Consider the following 24,603-nt stretch of genomic DNA (forward strand, 5'->3'; position numbering starts at 1 on the left):
TGTGTACCATCTTAGACCAACAGTATGCCTAACTTTTCCTAACGTACAAATGCAAAAAAATAAAACGTGGCTTTATCTTAAACAGCGGGCTAGGGCAGCATGGCATGTACGTTTTTAATAATAAAGTGAGTAAACACGCCATTCCAAATCTGCTACACACGCGCCTTAAAAACAAAACAATGACATCATACTTTAGCGACCGGGGGAGGCGGTTGCACTGACTGTGGACGGTTCTGCGCTGGGGGACCACAATGGCTGATGGGATTGTTAATGTTAAATTTAAAATTGTGTTTTAATGATGTGTTGTTCATGTTGTGGTTATTCTTGTGTAGGAGACTGCTTACTAACTAGCTGACTGTAGGACCATTACTGGGAATGATGTCGCCACTTGGGACATGCGGGGGGGGGGGGGCTTGTTACATTGTTGTCCGTTCTGGTCGGTGTGAATAAAAGAGCACTCCCGGGGTCGTGCAGTGTATGGGGCACAGGAGTTGCGATTAAAAATAGATCTCTGCTTCTTGACTCATTCTTCGACTCTGGCTCGCCACAACGCTTTTAATTTTAGTTGGTAGCCCCCCTACTTAAAACATCTTCCCCCACACCTGGATGAACCCCTAATAAGATAAAATAAAGTTGGTGACTGGTCAGATAAGAAGTAAAGGTGGGAATGCTGACCACGTTCTTACCTTCTGCTGTGATTTGTGTTCTTTCTTCAGCGACTTCTGCATGACTTGGAACTCGTACTCTGCCCTGGGGTGGTCCTGAGGTCATGGAGGTATGGTGGAGAGAGTAAATGGTGAGAATGTGTGTGTGTGTGTGTGAGAGAGAGAGAGAGAGCAGGGGTCCGTAAAAAGAGTAGGTGAACTGCAAAGGCGGCATTACTTGTTGCATGTTATTTTAGGTATCATTTACCATAAGTCACACAACTTCACTTAGTTAGAGCAATTTTACTTTTCGGCATGCACACTTTCCTATAAGTTCAGGGGCAGAGGTTTTAACCTCCAACCTGAGTTACCCTGGTGATCCGCTGTCACCACCAGCACTAGCAGCAAAAAGACAACACAATTTATTTCCAACCATGTTATCTTTCCACATGTAATTACTTTTTAATTATGAATCAGGGCAAAGAAAAAAAAAACGACTGTCCCAGGCTGGGTTTGGTCTTTCGCTTGTGCTAAACGCATTTTCTTTTTGGATTTTTTCCCTCTTTTTCTCCCCAGTTGTGCCCGTCCAATTACCCCACTCTTCCGAGCCATCCCAGTCTCTGCTCCACCCCCTCTGCTGATCTGGGGAGGGCTGCAGACTACCACATGCCTCCTCCGATACATGTGGTGTCGCCAGCCGCTTCTTTTCACCTGACAGTGAGGAGTTTCACCAGTGGGACGTAGCGCGAGAGAGGATCACTCTATTCTCCCCAGTTCCCCCTCCCCCCTGAACAGGTGCCCCAAGCTACCAGAGGAGGTGCTAGTGCAGTGACCTGGACACATATCCACATCCGACTTCCCAACCACAGACATGGCCAATTGTGTCTGTAGGGACACCCAATCAAGCCGGAGGTAACATGGGGATTCGAACTGGCAATCCCCGTGTTGGTAAGCAATGGAATAGACCGCTACGCTATCCAGACACCCCCAAACATCTATTTTCAATATAAAATTAGGTGGTACACAGTGGTGACAATAGGTCCTCAGCGCAGCAAATAGTGCTGGTTTACCATTTATGAACTCAAATACCTGAAGATTCATGAACTCTTACGGCCAAGTAAAAAATAACACAAAAATCCCCCGAGTAAACTAGAGACTGTCAGGTTCGTGCAGACCAAGCTGTAAAACTGTCATTGTTATTTAACTGTTCAGTCTAGATGTGTGGATTCTTCCAATTTAAAAACTGATAAGATAAAAACAGGTTTAGCCAAAATATAATGTCCATCCATCCACTATCCAAACCACTTATCCTGCTCTCAGGGTCGTGGGGATGCTGGAGCCTATCCCAGCAGTCACTGGGCGGCAGGCGAGGAGACACCTTGGACAGGCCGCCAGGCCATCACAGGGCCGACACACACTGGGATTATGTTTATTATGAAATGACCGCTTACACTACTCATTGTAATAAGATAGTAAAGATAACATTCAGTAAGCAGCCTGTATTGCCTGAAAAGATCTATCTGATGATACAATGTGCTGGAAGAAAAACTGGAGACACTCATCAAAGTGTTGATGTGCAAGCAAAGACAGACATGATGAGCACGATAAAGTGTCAATACGACAACACTTTATTTACTTTATTTCATTTACTTGAGCTCAAGTAAAACAATGCATTTGATGAGTTCTCTCATACTATCACAGCAGGAGACATGGACCTCTCTAAAAGTACTCTCTGGTGCTAACAGAGACGAGAATGGTAATTCAGAGTATTTTTTTAGCAGGTCTGGTGGGGGAAATGGCACAAATGGACTGCTGCTGTTGCAACTCCAGGGCAGAAAAGGGAAACTTAATAGTTTTGCGATAAAGATCTGATCGTTTCAAGGCTGTCTAAAAGGGAGACATATGCCAGTTCATGGACACTTGAATCTAAAACTCCTTTGTGTGTATACATTTCAGGAAGAGTGGCCAAGTTGGAATATAACACTTAAATCCAGGCAGGATTGGCACCTTACACAATGATGTGAGCTATGAAAAAAATTATACAACTTTGCAATAGATTCCCCTTCAGTTTAGGGAGCCCTGAGAAGGAAAACATCTTTTCCAGAAAAAAAAAATTGTGAGAAAACCACCTTTATTTGATGTTTTTTTTTTTCTTTTTCTGTGACATTTTCTCTGCCGCTTTCCCTCGGATTGCGTAGACCATGCTGACCTAATTGAACTGAAACATGTTATGTGCCCGGTCAAAAGCGAACGCTGCAAAGTGAAAGGTTATATAGTGAGAGCCAGTGTGAAGGAGACGTGACAAAGCTCATGGTGACGCCTCAGACAGCTGTGTGCTGTGATTAACCTGCTGGAAACTGAAGCAGTGAGAACATCAGGAAACAACTGTTCTGTTTCAGACAGATAAGGCGAGGAAATGCTGTGACACTGACAGAAAATGTGAGAAATGACAGGAGTGGATATTATATCTTAGAAAGCCCGTGTCTAATGTAATGCCTTGTGTAAAAAGTCCTTGTATCCTTCAAAGATGCTAAAGTTAAAAGTGTGCTATGGGCAACTGGATAGTATGTTAGTAGTTGCAGTTTCACTCATAGATATGAGATAGGGCACAGTGCGTATATGACCAAAATAAGTGACTGCATTTTTGATGTGTCTGATAAAATATGTGAGCATGTGTGGGTTGGTGACTCGCCTGTGCAACCGTGTATGTGTGTTTGTGTGTGTATGTATGCGTGCACGTAGCTATAGTTCAATCTTGAAATTTGCTGCACGATTAATCTAATCGCAATCGTGATGTCAGCCTGTGAAACTATATAACTGCAAAAGACTGCGATTTAATTAAATAATAAAATGTGCGCGTGTTGAACGTCTGCGTACAGTCTGCATATCTACGCCCATAATTAAGAGATGACCAATCAGTCTCTGTTTAGTGACGCGTGTGCGGTCTACGGTCACATGACTATCCGGTGTGCCGTGTGCAGACCAGAGAGAAGGAAAAAAATGGATACCGATGACAACAAGTAGGTTAACGCGGATGAACTGGTGGCCAAAAAACAAAAAAAAAAAAAAAACGCGACCTCTGTTATACCGCGATATTTTGGATTCAAGCTCAGTGATATTGAGCAGAAAGAGGTACTGTGTAAAACATGCAAAATTAAACTTGCTACATGTCTTGGCAACATGACCAATTTGTATTATTTGTGCGTGTATATATTTTTTTATATTGCAATAGCAAATCGCGATATTGTCCACAATAATCGCAATATTACTTTTTCACCAAATCGTGCAGCACTACCTGAAACCCATCGGTGATTGATGACAATTTAGCTCTGGGGACAATGGCCAATATTTCGGGGCTCCCGGTGTATCTGCCTGCCCCTCACTTCCGTTTCCTATGAAGACTTCCTCTTCAGTGCACCCATCATTCTTTAAAGTTGGATTAGCAACTAGAGACACGAGAACGGCGTTGAGAGACGATGTCAATGACCGGATTGTTTCACAAGTAGTCGACATGTGTCGAACATTTCTCCACACAATACACAACCACCGGTATTTTTTGTAGGTGTTTTAGGTCCAGATGACATTTCAGCCAATGCATCCCGTCTCTTTCGATCCCCACACTGACTTTTTAGTTGCATGCAACCAAAGCATGTTCCTGTAGAAATTGCCGCCTACTCAAACGTGATTGGTCAGTACTACTCGGACTACAACGGAAACAGAAACCAGACCGCTTCCGATACCAAAATGTTGTCCCTTGCCCATATAGCGTCCCCTCGGAAACCGTCGATGGTGTTGGTAAGAGTGCTCAACAAATGAGGAGCGGGATATTAAGATATATCAATCAGTCAAGTTGCATTATGTATAGCGCTTTTCTAGCTGCAGCAGCCACTCAAAGCACTTTACATTTCTGGTCAAATCAGAATTTCAGCCACCTGTTACAACAGAACACAAGCCGTCTTCTGTACAATCGCTATCTATGTGTAAGGCCACTGAAATGTGATTTCACTACACACGAAACAGGCTTGTTCTGCTATGTATTGAAGCCCCCCCCCCATATCTAGACTGTTTATAGAGATTACTGTGAGTTGAATGTAAGTGAATGTCCTTTTTATTAATTGGGCAGATAAGCATGTGCATGTGTGTATGCTTAGGTGCATGCTTGCATGTGCCCGTGGAGTGACAACAGCAGTGTATCTCCTCAAACTTAGCCTCCTACAAGGCTGTGTCTGACACAGAAAATGTTAGTGTGTGACAGTTTAGGAAAGAGAGCCACCTGAGTAGCATAGTATTTGCAAATACTCTTACGTTTGTTTGACCCTATTTAAAGCTACAATCCTGAAGATCATTGTTTTTGCTGAACTCACTGACACCTATGGTCATTGTAGCAACTGCAGTGATGTTTAACTAGAAAACCTGGAGATGCATTCGAAAGGAAACTCGGTCACAACACTAGTTATTGTCCTAAATAAACCATTTACAATTAATATCAAACACTAGTGATAGAGGATGTAGAGAAAAGACACTTGACAGTTCTCCACATGGAAATTTTCAGGATTGTAGCTGTAAACTGGAGATGTTGGTTTTCTGTAATATTATAGCGGACAATCACAGGAAAGGATGTGAAGGTGAATTTTGCATACTTTTCTGTGATAGTCTACACAACCTCAAATGTCTTACTATTGTAAATCTCACATGGTATTTAAAGCATGTTATACTGCACATGAAAAATAAGAATCATTTGCAAATACTTGTTTATCATGTTGTGCTATGTGTGAAGATAGCTGCTATTCGCTAGTGCTAGCAGTAACGTGGCTACAGAGATTAGACAGAGATATGAAGTGTCGCTGATAAAAAAAAAATGTCCAAACCTTTAGAGCTTCCTGTTAAAAAAGAGACAGAGAGAAAAATGGGAGTAGGGGTCAGATAAAGAGAAATGTTACAACAACCAGAACAACCTTGACTTCTTTGCTCGATTCAGGTCATGGTGTTTACTTCTTAAAACTGCAATGTGACAAAAGACAGGAATGCATGCAGCCACCGCCACCCCCCCAATCCCGTTTTTCTCCCCAATTGTATCCGGCCAATTCCTGGTCGCTGCTCCATCCCCTCTGCCGATCCGGGGAGGGCTGCAGACTACCACATGCCTCCGATACATGTGGTGTTGCCAGCTGCTTCTTTTCACCTGACAGTGAGGAGGAGTTTCACCAGGGGGAGGTAGCGCATGGGAGGATCACAGCATTCCCCCCAGTTCTCCCTCCCCCCTGAACAGGCGCCCCAACCGACCAGAGGAGGCGCTAGTGCAGCGACCAGGACATATAGCTACATCCGGCTTCCCACCTGCAGACACGGCCAATTGTATCTGTAGGGACGCCCGCCCAAGCTGGAGGTAACATGGGGATTCAAACTGGGATCCCCGTGGTGGGAGGCAATGAAATAGACCTCTACACTACCTGGACGCCCCGTATGCAGCTATTTTGATGTTTTGATGTTATATTGTGCGGTTTTTAGGCAGAATGTCCAAGTAGCGGATATGATATATCTGTGTGCTTTAGGAATGATTGAAATACTTGGTATACAGAACAGAAATGTGATGAAGAAATTTGGTGAGTAGTTTTATTTTTAAAACCTATGAGGTTGTGGGTGGTTGAAATGTATGTTTGTAGGGGAACACTAAAAATTCCTTAAGGGAAAAGGCTTTTAAGGAGAATTACAAATGATAACCTATATTGTAACTTCATACAGTATGTTGTACTATGATGACAAAGTAACTTTACAGCAGTGTTAACTTTGTCAGTGAACATTTGGACAGTAAGTTGTTGACAACCCTCTTTCATGGTGATGAAACGATAACACTAATGACTCACTTCCTGAAAACAAGACCTATGACAAAATCTCTTAAATCTCCCTCAGCGAAATATGACAAAGTCAGTACTGTAAGGATGGACAGCTATATTCAAAAGATCACAAAGATGCAATAATTGGATTGTTTTATCCAATTAAATGCAAGCATCTGCTCTGGAATCCTAGCTGTGTTAGTGCATCCTTGTCATTAGATGGGAGATGATGGTGATCTACATTGAGTTGATCACATTGCACTTGCATGCCTCTTGTTTGTGTTCTTCACAGTGTACTTTGTGTTTCATTTAGTGGTATTCATTCATCCATTCATTAATTTATCCATACATCAATAAATGCATCCAACAATGCATAATACCCACATTTGTTCTTAAAAACACTTGTTTTAAAGAAGGTAACCTTACCCATTCATCCACATAACCATTCAGATCTGATTTATAAAGTACAATATCTGTCTTATTCACTTACTCATATTACAGCTATATTAGCTTTATTTAAAATCTTAAATTATCTAATACAGTCACTGGACACTTACATCATATGCCTTCACTGTTTGAACCCCTGCGTCACCAGGTCTGGGTGTTAATATGAGTACATGGTGAATCTAGGGCATGAGGGCACATGGATTTGAGAGTGCCAATTGCTAATAACACTTGCAGGTCTCCCCAAGACTCACCCAATGAGATGCAGACCAGGGTTGCATTTCCAGGATTAACACAGCATCCATGCATTATCTCCTTGGCTGGTCAGCCATAGCAGACCATATATACAGCCTCAGAGTAAAGTGATGCTCTTTTTTGGACAGTGTGCATTAGATGTTGAGAGGTGTGATGATGGGTGCAACCTCTTCTCAAGTTTCAGTTTCTACTCTGTTAAACTTCCCAAATACTGTAGTGCTGTTTGTGCAAAATAGTCAGAGTTAAATAGTTTTAGTTCTCTGTTGCTCTGTAGCAACAGGGTACATCTGATACTGATGTTGTACATCATCACTAAGAGTACAATACTATTAGTGGTATTCATTGTCAAGGAATCCTGTGTTTGTTAATTTGCACTAAAGTATTGACATTTGAATCATATAGTATTGCATTGCCCATATTTATTTATCTACTCACTCTGGAGCCAAACACATAGATGGGCAGTTGCAGCCTTCTTTCTGCACTTGCCCATTCCCGAACACCACATTCCCATTCCCTGACCTGGCAACCAGGTGTCCCTAGATTTAAACGCTTCAGCCACTACAGTTGGAGGTTTTCCATTCTGCCTTACACTATTCATTTCTTATCTTCGTCTCATGTTCTCCTCTTCAAAGATGGCGATTTCACACTAAAGTCAGTGTCACTGGCTTCCATTTTTCAAAGTGTCTATCCATCCATCCATCCATCCATCCATCCATCCATCTATCCATCTGTCCACCCACCTGGGCACATCCTCACAACACTCTAACTTAATTTAAATAACAGAGTATGTTTTAAAACGAGAGTCCACTTACCTCCTCTTCTTCAAAGCCAGTCAGGTCCCACTCATAGTTCAGTCTCATCTGTCTCCTCTTCCAGTGCTCCATGAACATTGCCGCTAAACAACATAGATAGATAGATAGCTAGATAGATAGATAGATTCAACATACCGATTGCTAGCTACTATAAATTTTAAAGATTACAAAATACAGAATCCCCAAATAATTCTGTAGACATCAATATTATCTTGACACTTTAGTCTTGCAGCCCTCATCAGATAGTAGTTGTAAAAAAAAAAAAGAAGCAAAGATATAAAGAGTATAATTGTCACAGACAATTTAGTCGACTATTATCTATTTTTATCAGTTTAATTTCCACCAGAATAATTGGGGACCAGATTCCATCATGAACCACGTTTGGGTCCTGACTCAGTCCTTGAAAAACAACGGTAGCAGACATTAGACAGAGCAGACCAAATGAGTTACCTGGAGATCTGATTATTCAGAGTAGTTCTGATTTGGTGCAAGGTGCTAAAATGAGCAGAATCAATTATTAACTGGTTAATTAGAAGTGATTAAGTGTTCCTTGTGAATGATGAGCAAAATGAGTTTGTAATGAGTTCTGGATATTAGTGAGATTACAACAGGCAGTTAGGTGTCTACAGAAGAAAGATGACTGTAACATAATCCACCTGGTCTCTTTACCAACCATTCCATCCATCCGTCGATCACTCTTCCGCTTGTTCATTGCTGTCTTTCTATGTATTTATGTTTACCTTCCATGAAGCACATTGAAAAGGGATTTATGTACAAAATGGGAAATTTATAAAAATGTTTATTTGACTGATTCAACCAAAATGTGTTTCCACTGGTGGGGATAGAGAAGAGTGAGGTACAGTGTAACCACAAGGATTTGTGACTAGGTGTGGGTGAATGATTAAAGACAGTGTTTTCACTGTATGGATCAGAAACCAGAAGGGATTATGGGAAGATTAAACTGGGTCCCCAAATTAAACTTGTCAGGAATGAATTGAAAGCAGCCTTTAATTTGGGCCTGAGAACTATTCTGGAAAGTATACAATGTTTAATGTGAAAGTAAATTACCATGAAACACTAAGTTATCATGTATTCATAGTGTATTTGTTTCTCTATGCCTGTGTTGCTATGTTGGCCAAATATACCTTAAAGGACGTTGTGTTACGTGGTACCAGGGGGGACACGTGCTGTCATGAGATACATCGAATGAGGAAATCTTTGAGCCCCCCCCCCCCCCCGAGTCTCATGTTTCCGTTTGCGCCTGTGTTTCTATAGAAAGTAATACTTGTGTTGAACGCCGACCTTTGCTAGAATTAGCTTCCCCTACTGTATACAGCAGTTTTTCTATAGGTAGGTTGTCTTTAAACACCAAGGGACTAATCATGTAAGACTTCTTTGTTTTGCTGAAAACTATAAAGACTTGGAGAGACAACCTCCTTTGGCTTGTGTGTCAAGGCATTCTCTCCAATATATTTATCTACAGTATATTTTAATCCTCAGCCCATCAGTGTTTTTGTGTGTTGCTTCATGATTATTGAGTGTTTGTGGGCAATTTCCACAACAGCACTGAAGGGTTTCAAATATGGTGATGGGGACATGAAATTAACCCAGTACATATAGGATCATGAAAGCTTTCCATTAAAATAAAAACAAATAGGTGCAAAACACGGACTCCTGAAATGCATTTTTGCACAACTGCGACTTTATTTTACTAAATTACGAATTGGACTTGTGCTTCTAAAGGAAAGCTGTTGGGTGTTCTAATGAAAGAGAAGTTCTGTTATTTGAGAAAGTCTTTCTTTCTTTTCCTCACAAAGGAGAACTTCACTCCATCTCACAGCTCTTTGCTACCCGCTGAGATGAAGCTGGTTTGCCTGCCTAGTTAAAACGTTCTGGAGTAGTCAAAACCCTTATGTAACGTGTGTGTGTGTGTGTGTGTGTGTGTGTGTGAGTGTGAGTGTGCGAGAGAGCGATAGCGGAGCATAGTAATCATATATTACGTCAAGACTACAGTGTTAAAATCCAGAGACACAAAGAGGAATGTAAGAACTGGGAAAGGGAGTATAAAAGACAAAGCTCGAGTTCAGTAGACAGAGAAATGAGAAGAATTGAGGGAAATAGAACTTATGAGAGCTTGCAAGAAAAAAGCAAAATGACAGAATGAGAGGGAGAAGAGAGAGAGACAGACAGAGAGCAAGAGAAACAGAGAGAGAGGGGGATTGAGAGAAACAGAGAGAGAGGGAGAGTGAGAGAGCAAGAGAAACAGAGAGGGAGAGTGAGAGAGCAAGAGAAACAGAGAGGGAGAGTGGGAGAGCAAGAGAAACAGAGAGTGTGTGTAATAGAGCAGCAGAAGAGTTAGGGAGAGTGACAGAATGGTTTAACAGCAGGAAACATAAAAAAAGAGGTTGAGGAGATAGAGGAGAGGAAATGAGAATGGGAACCTAAGGAGAGAGAGAGTTGTTTAGAAAAGACAGGAGATGGCAGAAGGAATGGACTTGCTTTGCTGTATCTGACTCTTTGGGAGAAAGCTCAGGCACTGCCCTGAAGTTCATTCAGGATACTTTCAGCTGAACAGAATGCAGCAGGAATGCACACACCACAAACCTGATAGCGCACAGCACTAATACACACAGCTGGAAAACACATACCACCTACTGAATATAGAGCACGCAGCAGCAACACACATACTACTAGCAAGTACAGACTGGAAATACGTATACCAGCTACTAGTTGGCATGTATGAGCAATATAAATGTAGCCCGCAGAACTTTTACACAATAGGAATACAGCAACTGCTTACTAAAATATATGCAATGGGAAGAATACTCGGCTCCAAACTCAAAAGTAAACACCGTCCAAAATGTGCATCAATATCTGCAGTTCTTCAGGGAGTGTTTCAGCTTGTTGCTTTTTTTCTTTACAATGCATTGATGTTTAACTGCAAAGTGTTAACAACTAAACTATAGTCTATCTCCACGTGTGTTCTTTTCCATCACGTTCCATGATACAACTATGTGTTAAGACCAAAACGTGTTAAAACGTTAGCTAGCAGATATAGCAGCCAAAGAAAAATTAAATTCCATCCATTTTCCAAACCGCTTATCCTGCTCTCAGGGTCGTGGGGATGCTGGAGCCTATGCCAGCGGTCATTGGGCGGCAGGCGGGGAGACACCCTGGACAGGCCACCCGACTATCACACAGGGCCGACACACCCACCCACACACATTCATACCTAGGGACAATTTAGTACGGCCGATTCACCTGATCTACATGTCTTTGGCCTGTGGGAGGAAACCGGAGCCCCCGGAGGAAACCCACGCAGACCCGCGGAGAACACGCAAACTCCACACAGAGGATGACCCGGGATGACCCCCAAGGTTGGACTACCCCGGGGCTCGAACTCAGGACCTTCTTACTGTGAGGCGACCACACTAACAACTGCGCCACCGTGCCACCTCAAAGAAAAATTAAATTTTGAAAATATTTTCAGGAAGAAAAAGTATAATGATACAAATGATAGCAGAGATTTGTGTACACAGTGTTTGCCTCACACTCATGTAGACTACATCAAGCCAATTTGTTTGGGTTGCATGTAGTATATTCCAACCAGTGACAAGAATAGGAGATTTTTATAGAAAAAAAACAAATATTAACTTACTGGTTTAGTTTATTCAGTGCATGTGTTTCTGTGGTCGTGGTGATATGGGCTGTTCTGTGCAGACAACAGCCTATAGCTCACATCAAACTTGGATGGATAAACAGGTGCTCCGAGTGGAACGTGCTGCTGCTCCACCCCACTCAGATGCTCTCATTCCTCTATAGTACTGGTTTACCGTAGCTATGATTGGACCAGCCACTATTTGGACCGTTCCACCCTTTTTAAGTAACAGAGCAGGAGGTCGGGCTGGATCTCATGAAAGATCAGTGTGACCAGCGCATGAGAATGGTCTGGTCTAGGAGGCCTTCATTACTTGATGCCGTGCCGCCTCTAGAAGTAGGGGCGGCATGGCTCAGGAGGTAGACCGGGTTGTCTAGTAATCAGACGGTTGCTGGTTCGATCCCCGGCTCCTGCAGAGAGTGCGTGGAATTGTCCTTGAGCAAGACACTGAATCCCTAACTGCTCCTGATGAACAGGTTGGTGCCTTGCATGGCAGCCTCCACCATCAGTGTATGAATGTCTGTGTGTGTGTGTGAGGCATGCATTGTAAAGTGTTTTGAGTGGTCGGTAGACTAGAAAAGCGCTATATAAAATGCAGCCCACTTATCATTTACTTGATAGGCTGGAGTAAATCACAGTTTACTATGTTATTATTGATCCTTAGTTATTCGCCTGGGTGGAATGTTTTAATGAGCACAAAATCTTGATTTGGTGCTGTATGTATGTGACATGTGTTGTTTTTTTTTTTAATAACCTGTGCTGTCGGCAGGCTTGGCATACAACACGGGGAATTTGCATGCCAATGTGTCCTAGACATTTAATCTGACAACATGATATGTAAACATTTATGTGCCAAAGATAAAGCATTATTACTATCAACTTTTTTTAATAACTTCTGTAATTCATCAGTCCATGTGGGATATGCTGTAATAAGCACCTATACCATACTCCAAAATAGAGCATGAATTACAAAAGAGCAAGAATCAAAAAACAAACTAATGTGCACATCTGGGACTTAACATCATGTACTAATCTATTGGTGGTTTCCATACATAACCTCACTAGCCCTCTCTACCGGTCTCTCTGCATCCCTCCACCCCAGCCCCCTCCCCATATATACACACACACACTCACATTCATACTCATCGTATTATTCACTGGATAACAGAGATGAATGTCTCTATCAACTTTAACCCAGTGTTTCACCTCAGTGAACCCCTCAGCTCTTCCAGTCCCCTCTCACCACACCTCTAAGCATAAATATCAGTCATTCAATGATGGATGTTACCATTAGCTTTAACCCTGTGACCACATCATTAATCTTTACTCTGATTTCTGACCTACTCTAAGATATAGCTTTATTTACCGACAAAGACAAACTTTGTGTGGGCTTGTGTCCAGGAGTGTGTGTCTTCTCACCCCATAGAGCCATGAATATAGAGAAGAAAACCGTAGCGGGGTTGTCAAAGAGGTGGCTGGCTCTGGCGGTCCCACAGGCTGTACTCAGGTTCCAGTAGCTACAGACTCTGTCACACAGCGGACACATGGTGATGTTGTTCTTCGGGAGGCAGATCTCCATGCTGGAAGAAAAAAAAAAACCAAAAAAAAAAAAAACCATGTACATACGCATGCAAGAGCACACATAACTGAATGCTTGCGTCAAATGTTGAAACATATACAGTAAATGTCCTGGGTGATCTCTGGCTTATATCAGGTCTAATAGTCTACAGTAAGAGAAGCCATGGCTCTGCATTTTCCCATTCTTTGGCGGTGTGCTCTGAGTGGGATGTAAGAACAATTATTAGGTTCAGTATCAAGGAGTTAAAGTAAAAGTAAATATGGGGGAAACATATGATAGGTCTTTTACAGTCCAGGATTATGGGCAAAAGAGGTTAAAAGTTTATCAGTAGATGAAGAAATACAAGGTTGTACTTTCTACCCCGTCATTTTTTATTTTATTTTTTAAAAATTTTTTATTTCTAGTTTTCCCCCTTACCCCACCCGATTAACCCAATGGCATACGGCTGGAACTCTTGTCGAATAACTCCCCTGGCTCACGTTTCCACAGGAAGGAGATAGTTGTAACACCAGCTTCCTTCAAACTCGTGTGTCGGCTGCTCTCGCCATTTTACATGCTGAAGCCTCGCATGGATTGCATCACCTTCAGGCCGCAAAGGAGGCGTAGGGAGAATGCTTTCAGTTGCTTGGCTGCAGGCGCCCGGGTGGGCCAGAGGGGTCGCTGGAGAACGACGAGTCCCCGAACACTACACCGATCTACACCCACTATCCCTTGGGTAAGGGTGGCCTAATGAATGCCTTACCCCGTGGACGCTCTGGCCGTGACCGGTTACAGTGAGTCTGGGATACGAACCTCCCAGCCACATGACGAGCAGATTGCAAGAACGGCGGGTTATTCCGCTCGGCCACCAGAGCGGCCCCTACTCTGCATTTTTAAGGCCTTTATAAAATGAATTGAATCAGACATTATGTAGATACAACTGTCAGCAGATTAAAAAGGAAAAATTTACTTGTTTGCGATGTCCAACAATCCATCTATTTATCCATCCATCCATCTATCATGACTTTATATGAAATCAAAGAAAGGATTCTGCGTTAAAATAAAACCAGTATTTCCCTGAAGGTGTATGACCACTAAATCTTAACCCTCTGAAAATGGACCTCCTGCGGGCGGCCCCCTGCTTACCATCCACAGGGGGTCTGCGGGCAGCCAGCGAGCCGATGAAAATTTTCTATTGCAGATGGTGAAGTTCTGCGGGCAGTAGCAGACACCATCTGCACTGGGATCAGTTGCAGCAAGCAGTAACACCCAACAAAATGCACCATCACGTTTGTTCAAGCAGGGGGAGATGCCCCAGCCAAAGGCCCAGGGAGAGCTGCTCAAAACAGCAAGGGACTGACGGTTCCTGGTCGACCTAGGGAGACAACGGAGGTTCCCGGACAACATCGCAGCAACTGCACTCAGGCCAGACATAGTCCTGATGTCCATGGCAACCAAGCAAGTGGTTTTGCTTGAGCTAACTGTCCCCTGCGAAGACTGGATGGAGGAGATGCAAGAAAGGAAGAGAGCCAGGTATGCAGATCTGGAAGCTGAGTGTTGGAGGAAGGGGTGGAAGGCCCACTGTGAGCCAGTTGAAGTGGGCTGCAGGGCCTTTACAGGCCAGCCTCTACACTGGTTCCTGGGACTTTTGGGGATTTTGCGGGCTGCAAAGAAGAAGAGCCATTCGAAACACCTTGGAAGCTGCTGAAAAGGCTTCACATTGGCTCTGGACACAAGTCAGGGCTTGATTGGCCACGGCTGAGTCGCTCGGTGAGGGTGTCTGATGTTAAGACCCGAAACACTTGATGACCCAGAGTTCATTACTGACGACGTGTCCAGGTTGCACCACATGGTGTATCAACAGAGGAAACTATCAAAACACCTTTGCACTCTGCTCATAAAAATGAGCATGTTTCAAAAACTAAAAAAATATACACAGTTCAAATAACTTATGGAGTGTTAAGAAATATTTTGTTCAATTTTCTACATTCAGAATCATTTTGGATCAATATGTTTTGTGTGTTTAGTAAAATTTGATGAAAATACATATCCAGTTTTCTTTTTATTCTATGACACAATTTGAATATTTTTATCAGTTATTATGGTTTATTGACTTACATAATCTTTTAGCTTAGGTTGTACAGATTTTTTGGGGTATAAAGAGTTGGATGATACTCTAAGAAACGACATCACATTAAGCAATAATATCAATGGTAGGCACTGTCGGACCATTTCTGTTGCAGAGCCCAAAAGATTAAAGAACATATTATTCAAAGGTTGCAAACAAGGGAGGGACTGTGGGCAAGCAAATGATTAAATATATTTCCCTAAATGGGGGCGCCCGGGTAATGTAGCGGTCTATTCCGTTGCCTACCAACACGGGGATCCTGGTTCATATCCCCGTGTTACCTCCAGCTTGGTCAGGTGTCCCTACAGACACAATTGGCCGTGTCTGCGGGTGGGGAGCCGGATGTGGGTATGTGTCCTGGTCGCTGCACTAGCGCCTTCTCTTGTTGGTCGGGGTGACTGTTCGGGGTGGGAGGGGGAATTTGGGGGAATAGCGTGATCCTCCCACACACTACGTCCCCCTGGTGAAACTCCTCACTGTCAGGTGAAAAGAAGCAGCTGGCGACTCCACATGTATCGGAGGAGATAAGTGGTAGTCTGCAGCCTTCCCCGGACTGGCAGAGGGGGTGGCGCAGTGACCGGGACGGCTCGGAAGAGCGGGGTAATTGGCCAAATGCAGTTAGGGAGAAAAAAGGGGGAAGTATGTGTATCAGAGTTGTGGACTCGAGTCACATGACTTGGACTCGAGTGTGACTCGAGTCACAAATTTGATGACTTGCGACTTGACTTGCCAAAATGAAAATTACTTGAGACTTGACTTGAGACTTGACATCTATGACTTGGACTTGGGCTGGATGACTCGAGAGAATTGTTTGAGTGTTTTCTCAATGTTTATGCGGGTGCACCTCGCTCGTATTTTATTTATTTTATTTTGTAATCATTCTTCATTTCCAGCGCGCACTCAATTACCTACGCACAGGCATCGCGTAGGGCCAATCAAACGTTTAGATGGGCGGGAAAACAAAAATACTCAAATCTAATTGGAGGTACCATCATGCTACTCAAAAACTAACGTCAGCTCTACTCAACATGAGCGCGGAGAATTTGCGGTCGTGGCAAGTGCAGCTGCTGGAACGATTCCAAAAATAATTATTTACAGCTATAAGAACTTGGAAGTTGTTGGGAAGAAAAGGACTGCTGTTTGTAAAACATGTGCAGCAAAATTATCAGATGGGATTTCAACAACGTCAAACTTTGTGCATCATCTGAAAAGCCACAAAGAGAAGTAAGTTTGTTTGCTAGCCTACAGGTACAGTAGCGTATGAGTGGTCAGACACACACACAGACCCAATCTGCCCGTTTGGAATACGCCAGCCAGGCTGTATCGCCCAAACATCGTCCCAATCTCCTCTCGAAAATACAACTGAACGTACTGTTCTGTTTCAGAACACCTAACAGCGAATATTCAATTATGTTGGCCCAGTGGGCAAACGATGTCTGGGCGATGTAGCAGTCACTGGAATGAATTAGCATACCCCATGTTGCCCCCTGATAATTAGCTAATCAAACACTGTTTCAGTGCATGGTTTCACGTATCATACTATAATACAATATGATATAGTTTTAAATATGCGTAATATAATGTGGTTCTCGAGAAAATCAGCCTATTCTGAACGGGCACTGAACTAGTGGTATTCAATCGTGATTATGTTTACACTGTTTTTAATTGAGCATTTAGACTTGATGCTCCGAATTATGTGCTACCGACGACTCCTGCCGATGGACTACAGATGCAAATTAGCTTATAGCTAATTCTGGTGCAATATAGTTATTGTGCATTGTCCCTGTCAAATAAACAAATAAATAAATATTAAAGTATCTCCATGATTCAAATTAATCTAGTTATATACTGTCTTTGGAAAGATTTTTCTCCCTTGAATTATAAACATTTATAAATACATTTACTTGTTTCATGAAACCAAAATTAATACCTATAATTTCTTATATTACAAAACTTTTTGTATGGCACAATGGCAATTGAAATAATGCTCAGAGCATGACACACAGTGCACTGGACCCAATATGAAACATAGCCTACTAAGCATAGGCTTAGATTAGAGCCATGGGGTAGTAGGTTATTTCACAAAGCTGGCTAACTCAGTAAGCCTCACTTCTGCGCAGAGTGAACCCCGGAACAGCTCTTTTTACTTCAATCCATGTTCCGGATCTGAAAGGTTTCCAGGGTTTACTGCGCAGATGTCAGGCATACTCAGTTAGCCAGCTTTGTGAAATACTCCCTTGTGTCTAGTCCAGTGGTTCTAAAACCTCCATGGCTGTGACCAAAAACGCACCCCTATATATTTTAATGTACGCTTATTAAGTACACATCGTCACGTACATCGGTACTTAATAAGCGTACATAAGTAGGGTGCACCTTTCGTCACACACAGCCCATGTATTTATTGAATTACATCAACAGCACCCCTGATTCCACCAGTCTAGGGAGTCAAATAATTAAAGGTAGGGAAGACGATTTTTTTCAGAAGCACTTTTTGTTACATTTTTTGCAATTTTCTTTACATCCCGACAGCAATCAATAAATAAAATGCTCTGACACTAAATTAAAAAAATAAAAAGAATAATCTGTGGAAGTCGCAGGACCGTTATAAACCCATCCAATCATTTTAAGGTGTCCGGTTAAAATGATTGGATGGCCTGCCTGCCTGTCAACCTATCTACCTCCAGCAGTAGGCTAGTCAGGCAGTGTGTGTTTGCGTGTTTTGGAGGAGTAGCTTTGGAGGGAGGCGATAAAGTCCTAGCCAACTTGATATTTTGCAAGTGCAATGAATTGTAGGTCAAACTAGACAAGCAGAGAGTGTTTGTTTATTGTGTATTGGAATGATCAATATGTTTTGTATTGTTATTAAGAGTTGTGTGCTCATTTGTGATTAAGAGTGTGCCTTTTATTATTTCTTAGATGTAAAACAAAATCCAACTGTTGTCCAAATTTTAACACAATAAAATAACAATTATTTCTAACATTATCTGTGGTTTATTTATGTACTATTGTAATGAAACAATTTAATATTACCTGAATTTAAAAAAAAAGTGTTAAATTGGTATAAAACACCCCACATTTGAGACTTGATGACTTGACACCTGAAATTAGGGACTTGTGACTTGACTTGACCTGAGCTCGGTGACTTGGGACTTGACTTGAGACTTTTCCTTCATGACTTGGGACTTGACTTGAGACTCGAAGGTTAAAACTTGAGACTTACTTATGACTTGCATAACAGTGACTTGGTCACAACTCTGAATTGTGTATATATATTTCCTTAAATATATACGGTGACACAATGAAGACCAAAATCAAGGAATGGGAGAAGTATGGCACAGCCAGGACTTTGCTGAGATCAGTCCTAATTGGGTGGATTGACTATATCGGAGAAAGCACCTCCAGAAAGCAGCCAAGAGGTTAACATCAGCTATAAAATGACTGTCACTGTATTCCAGGACCTAGCCATTGCTCACATGTAAAAATCATCAAGTGTGTATGGCAAGTGCAGGCAGAGAGAGTCCGAAGTGGTCTAGCTGGTAGATAAACCGTAAACCTCTGCCCTTTATATGCACTTGACTGAGAACATAGAGAGATAAGGGGATATGTGAGCTATATGAGTCGAGGGACTGTTATATACGGGACTATTGCTTCCCATCGATGATTTTTAAATAAGCCTCTGAGCAGGAGCTTTATCTATAGAGTAGGACTGAATTTCTCTCAGAGAAACTTTAACATAACGTTGCTCTGGGCAAGCATAGTTTGTCATTTATTGTCAAAAGAAAAACACGCATGCTTAACGGTAAAGCTTCCTTCTCTAATACTACCTACTCTTCCTACTTGATTTGCAACAACATTTTCTCCACAATTCTGGGTATGGAGCACACTAGCAAGATAGAAGGCACTGCCTTTGAAAAAGAAAAAAAAAGTGTCCCGATTCAGTCCCACAGTCTGTCAAAATATAAATCCTTTTTAATTAAGAATCACTCCGATAGTTTTCATTTGCCTTCCAAACATTTATGGGGTGGCTTAGGAGACACAGATCAGGATTCAATGATCCTAGGCTACATTTCTCGTAACATAAAAAAAGACTGTTGTGAAGAGAATACTTTCCCGCTAGGTATGCATGTGTTTTAGTTTCTCACCTTTAATACATAAAAAATTAGTAGATTTTTCTTTTTAACCATCTTTTTCTGGATACCTCATTCAAATACATATCGAGGAGGAAAAAAAGTTGTAGTCAATGGACTTCAAGGCATTAGGACTTTGAAAAACCTGAAAAGGTGTATAGACTAAGGGAAGTCTGAAGGTGTGTAAACTCTGTGTAGACTGTCACTGTACCTAAGTGGTCCACTTCCTGTAATTGCATAAGGCCTTGGCACCTGCTCTATGAGATTGATTTGTGTGAATTTATTTTAGTGCCTGGTTCTGCACCATAGTGAGATCTGCCTGGCTGGGACTATGGTCTTAAAACTGAGAATTGTGCCTGTATGTGTGTGCGTGTGTGTGTGTGTGTGTGTGTGTGTGTGTGTATGTGTGTGTGCGCACATGTGAATGGGAATGAATGTGAGTGTATATATGCTGAGGCTGTGTCATAATATCCTGAGGATGATGAGAAGCAGAGCGAGGAAGGAGAACAGACTGCCAGAAGTCATGTCATTTATCAAATACTCATGACTTTGTCCCTCTCTCTTTCTCCCAGTTCTCCTGTCCCTTTGTGGTCTTTTTCTTATCTCCCATTCCTTCGTTTTTTATTTATCATATGTGTTTGTGCGTCACTCTCCTTTCCATTCATGCTTTCCTTCCCACTCCCCGTCAAGTCAATTTTATTTGTATTGCCCAATATCACAAATTACAAATTTTCCTCAGTGAGCTTTACAGCAACACAACATCCTGTCCTTAGACCCACTCATCACCCTATTCTTTTAGATTAATTTGCTTTCTCTTTGCACCAAAGCAAACTACTTCGACTTTCTCTCACTTTTTGTCCATTTAGTTTTATTCTCGGCTCCGTTTTGCTCTTCTCTCCTAATTTTTCTTGCTAGTACTTTTCTAGTTGTCCAACTTATGAGACTTTTTATTTTTTTATTTTGAGATACTTCATTGATCCCCGTGGGGAAATTACGCTCTGCATTTAACCCATCCTAGTTGTGTAGCTAGGAGCAGCGGGCAGCTACTGTGCAGCGCCTGGGGACCAACTGCAGTTCGTCTTGCCATGCCTCGCTCAGGGGCACAGAATATTAACATGCATGTCTTTGATGGTGGCGGAAACCGGAGCACCCTGAGAAAACCCACCGCAGACATGGGGAGAACATGCAAACTCCACACAGACGACGACCTTGGATGACCCCCAAGATTGGACAACCCCAGGGTTTGAACCCAGAACCTTCTTTCTGTGATGCGACAGCACTAACCACTGGGCTACTGTGCTGCCCCAATAATTAAAAAAAAAAAGTTAATTTGCATTCCATTTCATTTCAGAAATGTATTTTAAGATTCGATGTAAGAATAATTTAGGGTTTAATTATGAGAGAGAAAAAACAGGGAAAGATTTGCAGAGAAACAACGTAGAGACAAGAAAGGTTTTTGGTTTTTTTTGCTTTCATTGTCTTTTTTTTTTTTTTTTGCTTTCAAAGGCAATCATGAAAAACAAACAATTCCAGTCAGCTGATCCATCCAACTCAATGCAGTAATCATTCCACATTTGATATTTACATTTAATGAAATAAATAGCGATTTGTCTTGAACGTCAACAAATTCAACAAAGCAGAAGCAAAAACAATAAAAAGTGGTAAAAAGAAACAAACAAGCTACTGCTGTTTACAAAGTAGTGCCAAGAAGTGAACTTGTGAGTCACCGTGGAATACTGAAGTGTCTCTTAACACATTTCTTAACACTGTAGATTAACTACAGCTGCATTTTGAGGACAAATCCTTGCACATAGTATTTTACAGAGGAGTCCCAAAAGGGTTAGACATAGGGATGCAGGGGGTGTCTGGGTAGTGTAGTGGTCTATTCCGTTGCCTACCAACATGGGGATGGCTGGTTCGAATCCCCGTGTTACCTCTGGCTTGGTTGGGCATTCCTACAGACACAATTGGCCGTATCTGTGGGTGGGAAGCCGGAGGTGGGTATGTGTCCTGGTCGCTGCACTAGCATCTCCTCTGGTTGGTCGGGGCACCGGTTCAGGGGAGAGGGAACTGGGGGGGAATAGCGTGATCCTCCCACATGCTACATCACCCTGGCGAAACTCCTCACTGTCAGGTGAAAAGAAGTGGCTGGTGACTCCATATGTATTGGAGGAGACATGGTAGTCTACAGCCCTCCCTGGATCAGCAGAGGGGCTAGAGCAGCAACTGGGATGGCTTGGAAGAATGGGGTAATTGGCCAGATACAACTGGGGAGAAAGGGGGGGGGGTCCAAAAAACGAGACATAGGGATGTAGGAGTAGAGGCAGTCCTCAGTGTCCACGTCCTTTATGTGAAATTGGCTTCGGCAAAGAATCAGAATACTAACGGGTCAGGTGGTAACCAGCCAGCAAGAAGAAGGACATATGGCTCTAGTTTAACAAACAAGATGACTGCAAAAGCAAGGGATGACACAGAAACAACTCGCCAGCCATGTCAAACATGTCAACCTCTAATGATGTATATGGTGAGCAAACCAGAACTATATACCAAACCAGAGAGAAGTCAAGGTTTGTTTAAGGGAGAGACTACGGTCCTCAAAGCAGAGGTTCAAGGATACAAAGAAGGTAGACAAGAGACCGTGAGAAGTCTGTGGCTTTGGGAAAAATAAGTTCACCATCCCTGTCAATGTAGAATTGTTGACGAGGCAGTAAAAAGCAGGCCAGGCAGCACTCAATTTCAGGTTCCGAAAACAGCTGTGAGGCAAGTCATCAACTATAAATCAGCTAAAGTGATAAAACCAGATCTGGGGCCCTGTGCTGTTTTGATAGAGAAACTAGGATCAATCTGGAAAACAGGAAAAGGATGACAACAGCTGAGGTTTCTGGAATGTGTCCTGGTCACCAAATAGGAGAACGTCAGCATTATTGAGCAGTTTTAAACCTTCTTGCACCCCAGCCTGGAAGGAAAACTATTAAAAAGTATTTTGGTTGGCACTTGATCAATTCTCAAGTTCACAATGGAGTGAAAAAGAAATTGCAATGGTGCCAGTGTGCACTGACCACAAATGAGTTTACACACATGCAATGGAAGGCAAAAGAAACCTGGCCAACCTGGCCATAGATTAGAACACATCAATTTCTGTGGGTCCATACATTAGAAGTGTGGATTTGCACCACATTTCAGGAAAGATACAACTCAGGATTTTGACAATGCCCTCAGTCTGAAAAACACATATGTGATAAAAATGTTAATTTAGTGGAAATAATCTAAACAAACAAGTCAGAAGAAGAAGCATGTGAGGTCTATGTCTGGCATCCAGCAAGAGGCAGCCTAGTGAAGACAGACGGCCTCTAAAAAAAGAAGGCCAAGTATGAAGAGTTGGAGGGAAGCAGAAGAGTGAGGGATTATCTCAACATATACAAAAACTGTGCAGCTGGGTCAGTTGGAGGGAAGCCATGCATTGCACACAGTAGACTATTGCATCAGGTTATGTGTCTGGAGTTTATGAAGCCAATTATGTAACCCATAGTGCAATGCAAAAAAATAATGGTTAATTTTGAGAATAATTAAGATAGTATAAATTAAAAAATATCCTTTTTTTAATAATTGAACTGTTTTTTTTTTAAATATTTTCTGAAAACCTTTTTGTTTTATATATTGAAAAGTTAGTAGGACTGAAAAGGTGTGTGCATTGGGTTAAGTGTGTGTGTGTGTGGGGGGGGGTGTATGTGTTTGTGTGTGTGTATGCGTGCATGTACCTTGGGATGTTGTCATCAACAGTAGCACATCCATAGAGAAAGACAATGATTCCGACCAAAGAAGCAGGAATCAGCATCTGGGTGTACAAACCCAGCCAGGCAAAATACAGACCAATCTTCTCCCCAAAATATTTCCTAGAAAAATCAATACAAAAAGTTTAATCCGAAAAGAAATAGAATACAATACGATACTGGTGAACAGACTCAGTATGGTAAAATCCCCCAGTTACATCAAGAAAAAAAATGGAATAAAATCATTTATTAGATAAAAATAATAATGATAAAGTACCCCTCCGGGGAATCGCCACGTTAACATGGTGGAGAGGTTTATGTGGCCTGGTGATCCTGGGAACTGTGTGGTTGGGGGCATTAGCCCCTGGTAGGGTCTCCCAAGGCAAATTGGTCCCAGGGGAGGAGTCAGACTAAGAGTGATTCCCAAGAAACCCAGTGAAATTACACCAGCAGAATTACAGCACCTCGCCCAGAAAAGGGAAACCGGGGCCCCCTCCTGGAGCCAGACCTGGGAAAGGAGCTCACCGGTGAGCGTCTGGTGACTGGGCCTTGCCCCATGGGGCCCAGCCCAAAAAAACAACATGGAGCCACCACCTCGTGGACCCACCACACATGGGGATGAGCATTGGGGTAGGGTGCAATGCAGGCTGGGTGGCAGGTAAAGGCGGGGACCGGGGCGTGCCCACTTCCGGCATCACAGACTGGTCCTTGGGATGTGGAATGTCCCCTCTCTGGCAGGGAAGGAGCTGGTGCAGGAGGTGGAGCTGTACCAACTAGATATAGTTAGGCTCACCTCCACACATAGCATGGGCTGTGGTACCAAATTCATAGAGAAGGGCTGGACTCGTTACTTTTCCGGAGCTGGCCAAGGTGACAGGCACCAGGCAGGTGTGGGGATACTCACAAGTTCCTGGTTGAGCACCACCGTGTTGGAGTTCTCCCTGGGGAATGAGAGGGTCGCCTCTATATGACTGTGAGTCGCTGGGGGGAAGGCTCCAACTGTTGTGTGTACTTATGCACTGAATAGCAGTTTGGAGTATCCGGCATTCTTGGAGTCTCTGGGTGGTGTCCTGGATAGGGCTCCACCTCAGTACTCTATAGTTCTGCTGGGGGACTTCAACGCGCATGTGGGCAATGATGGAGAAACCTGGAGGGGCATGATTGGGACCCATATCCCTGGCAGAGGTCTCAGGGGTAGTTAAAAAGCTCCTTGGTGGCAAGGTGCTGGGTGTGGATGAGATTCGTTCTGAGATGCTGAAGGCTCTGAACATTGTTGGTCGGTCTTGGTTAACAATCCTCTTCAGTGACGCGTATGGGGTACCAGGGCAGTTGTTACAAGCCATCCGGTCCTTGTATAACCAAAGTGAGAGCTG

At 42.7% G+C, this 24,603-nt stretch overlaps 1 protein-coding gene across 1 annotated transcript in view; it reads right to left on the reverse strand.

Annotated features, from left to right (window-relative positions):
• LOC130113738 (anoctamin-1-like) overlaps positions 1-24,603 on the reverse strand; it is a 132,313-nt gene that overhangs the window by 30,179 nt on the left and 77,531 nt on the right. The window contains exons 11-15 of the mRNA XM_056281354.1: positions 23,219-23,353; positions 13,067-13,227; positions 7,990-8,072; positions 5,513-5,524; positions 687-761 (exon numbers count right to left, since the gene is read on the reverse strand). Coding sequence (XP_056137329.1) covers positions 687-761; positions 5,513-5,524; positions 7,990-8,072; positions 13,067-13,227; positions 23,219-23,353 — 466 coding nt within the window. The remainder of the gene's footprint in view (positions 1-686; positions 762-5,512; positions 5,525-7,989; positions 8,073-13,066; positions 13,228-23,218; positions 23,354-24,603) is intronic.

The sequence above is a fragment of the Lampris incognitus genome, chromosome 6, assembly GCF_029633865.1.
Source record: "Lampris incognitus isolate fLamInc1 chromosome 6, fLamInc1.hap2, whole genome shotgun sequence".
In the NCBI taxonomy this organism is placed as follows: domain Eukaryota; kingdom Metazoa; phylum Chordata; class Actinopteri; order Lampriformes; family Lampridae; genus Lampris; species Lampris incognitus.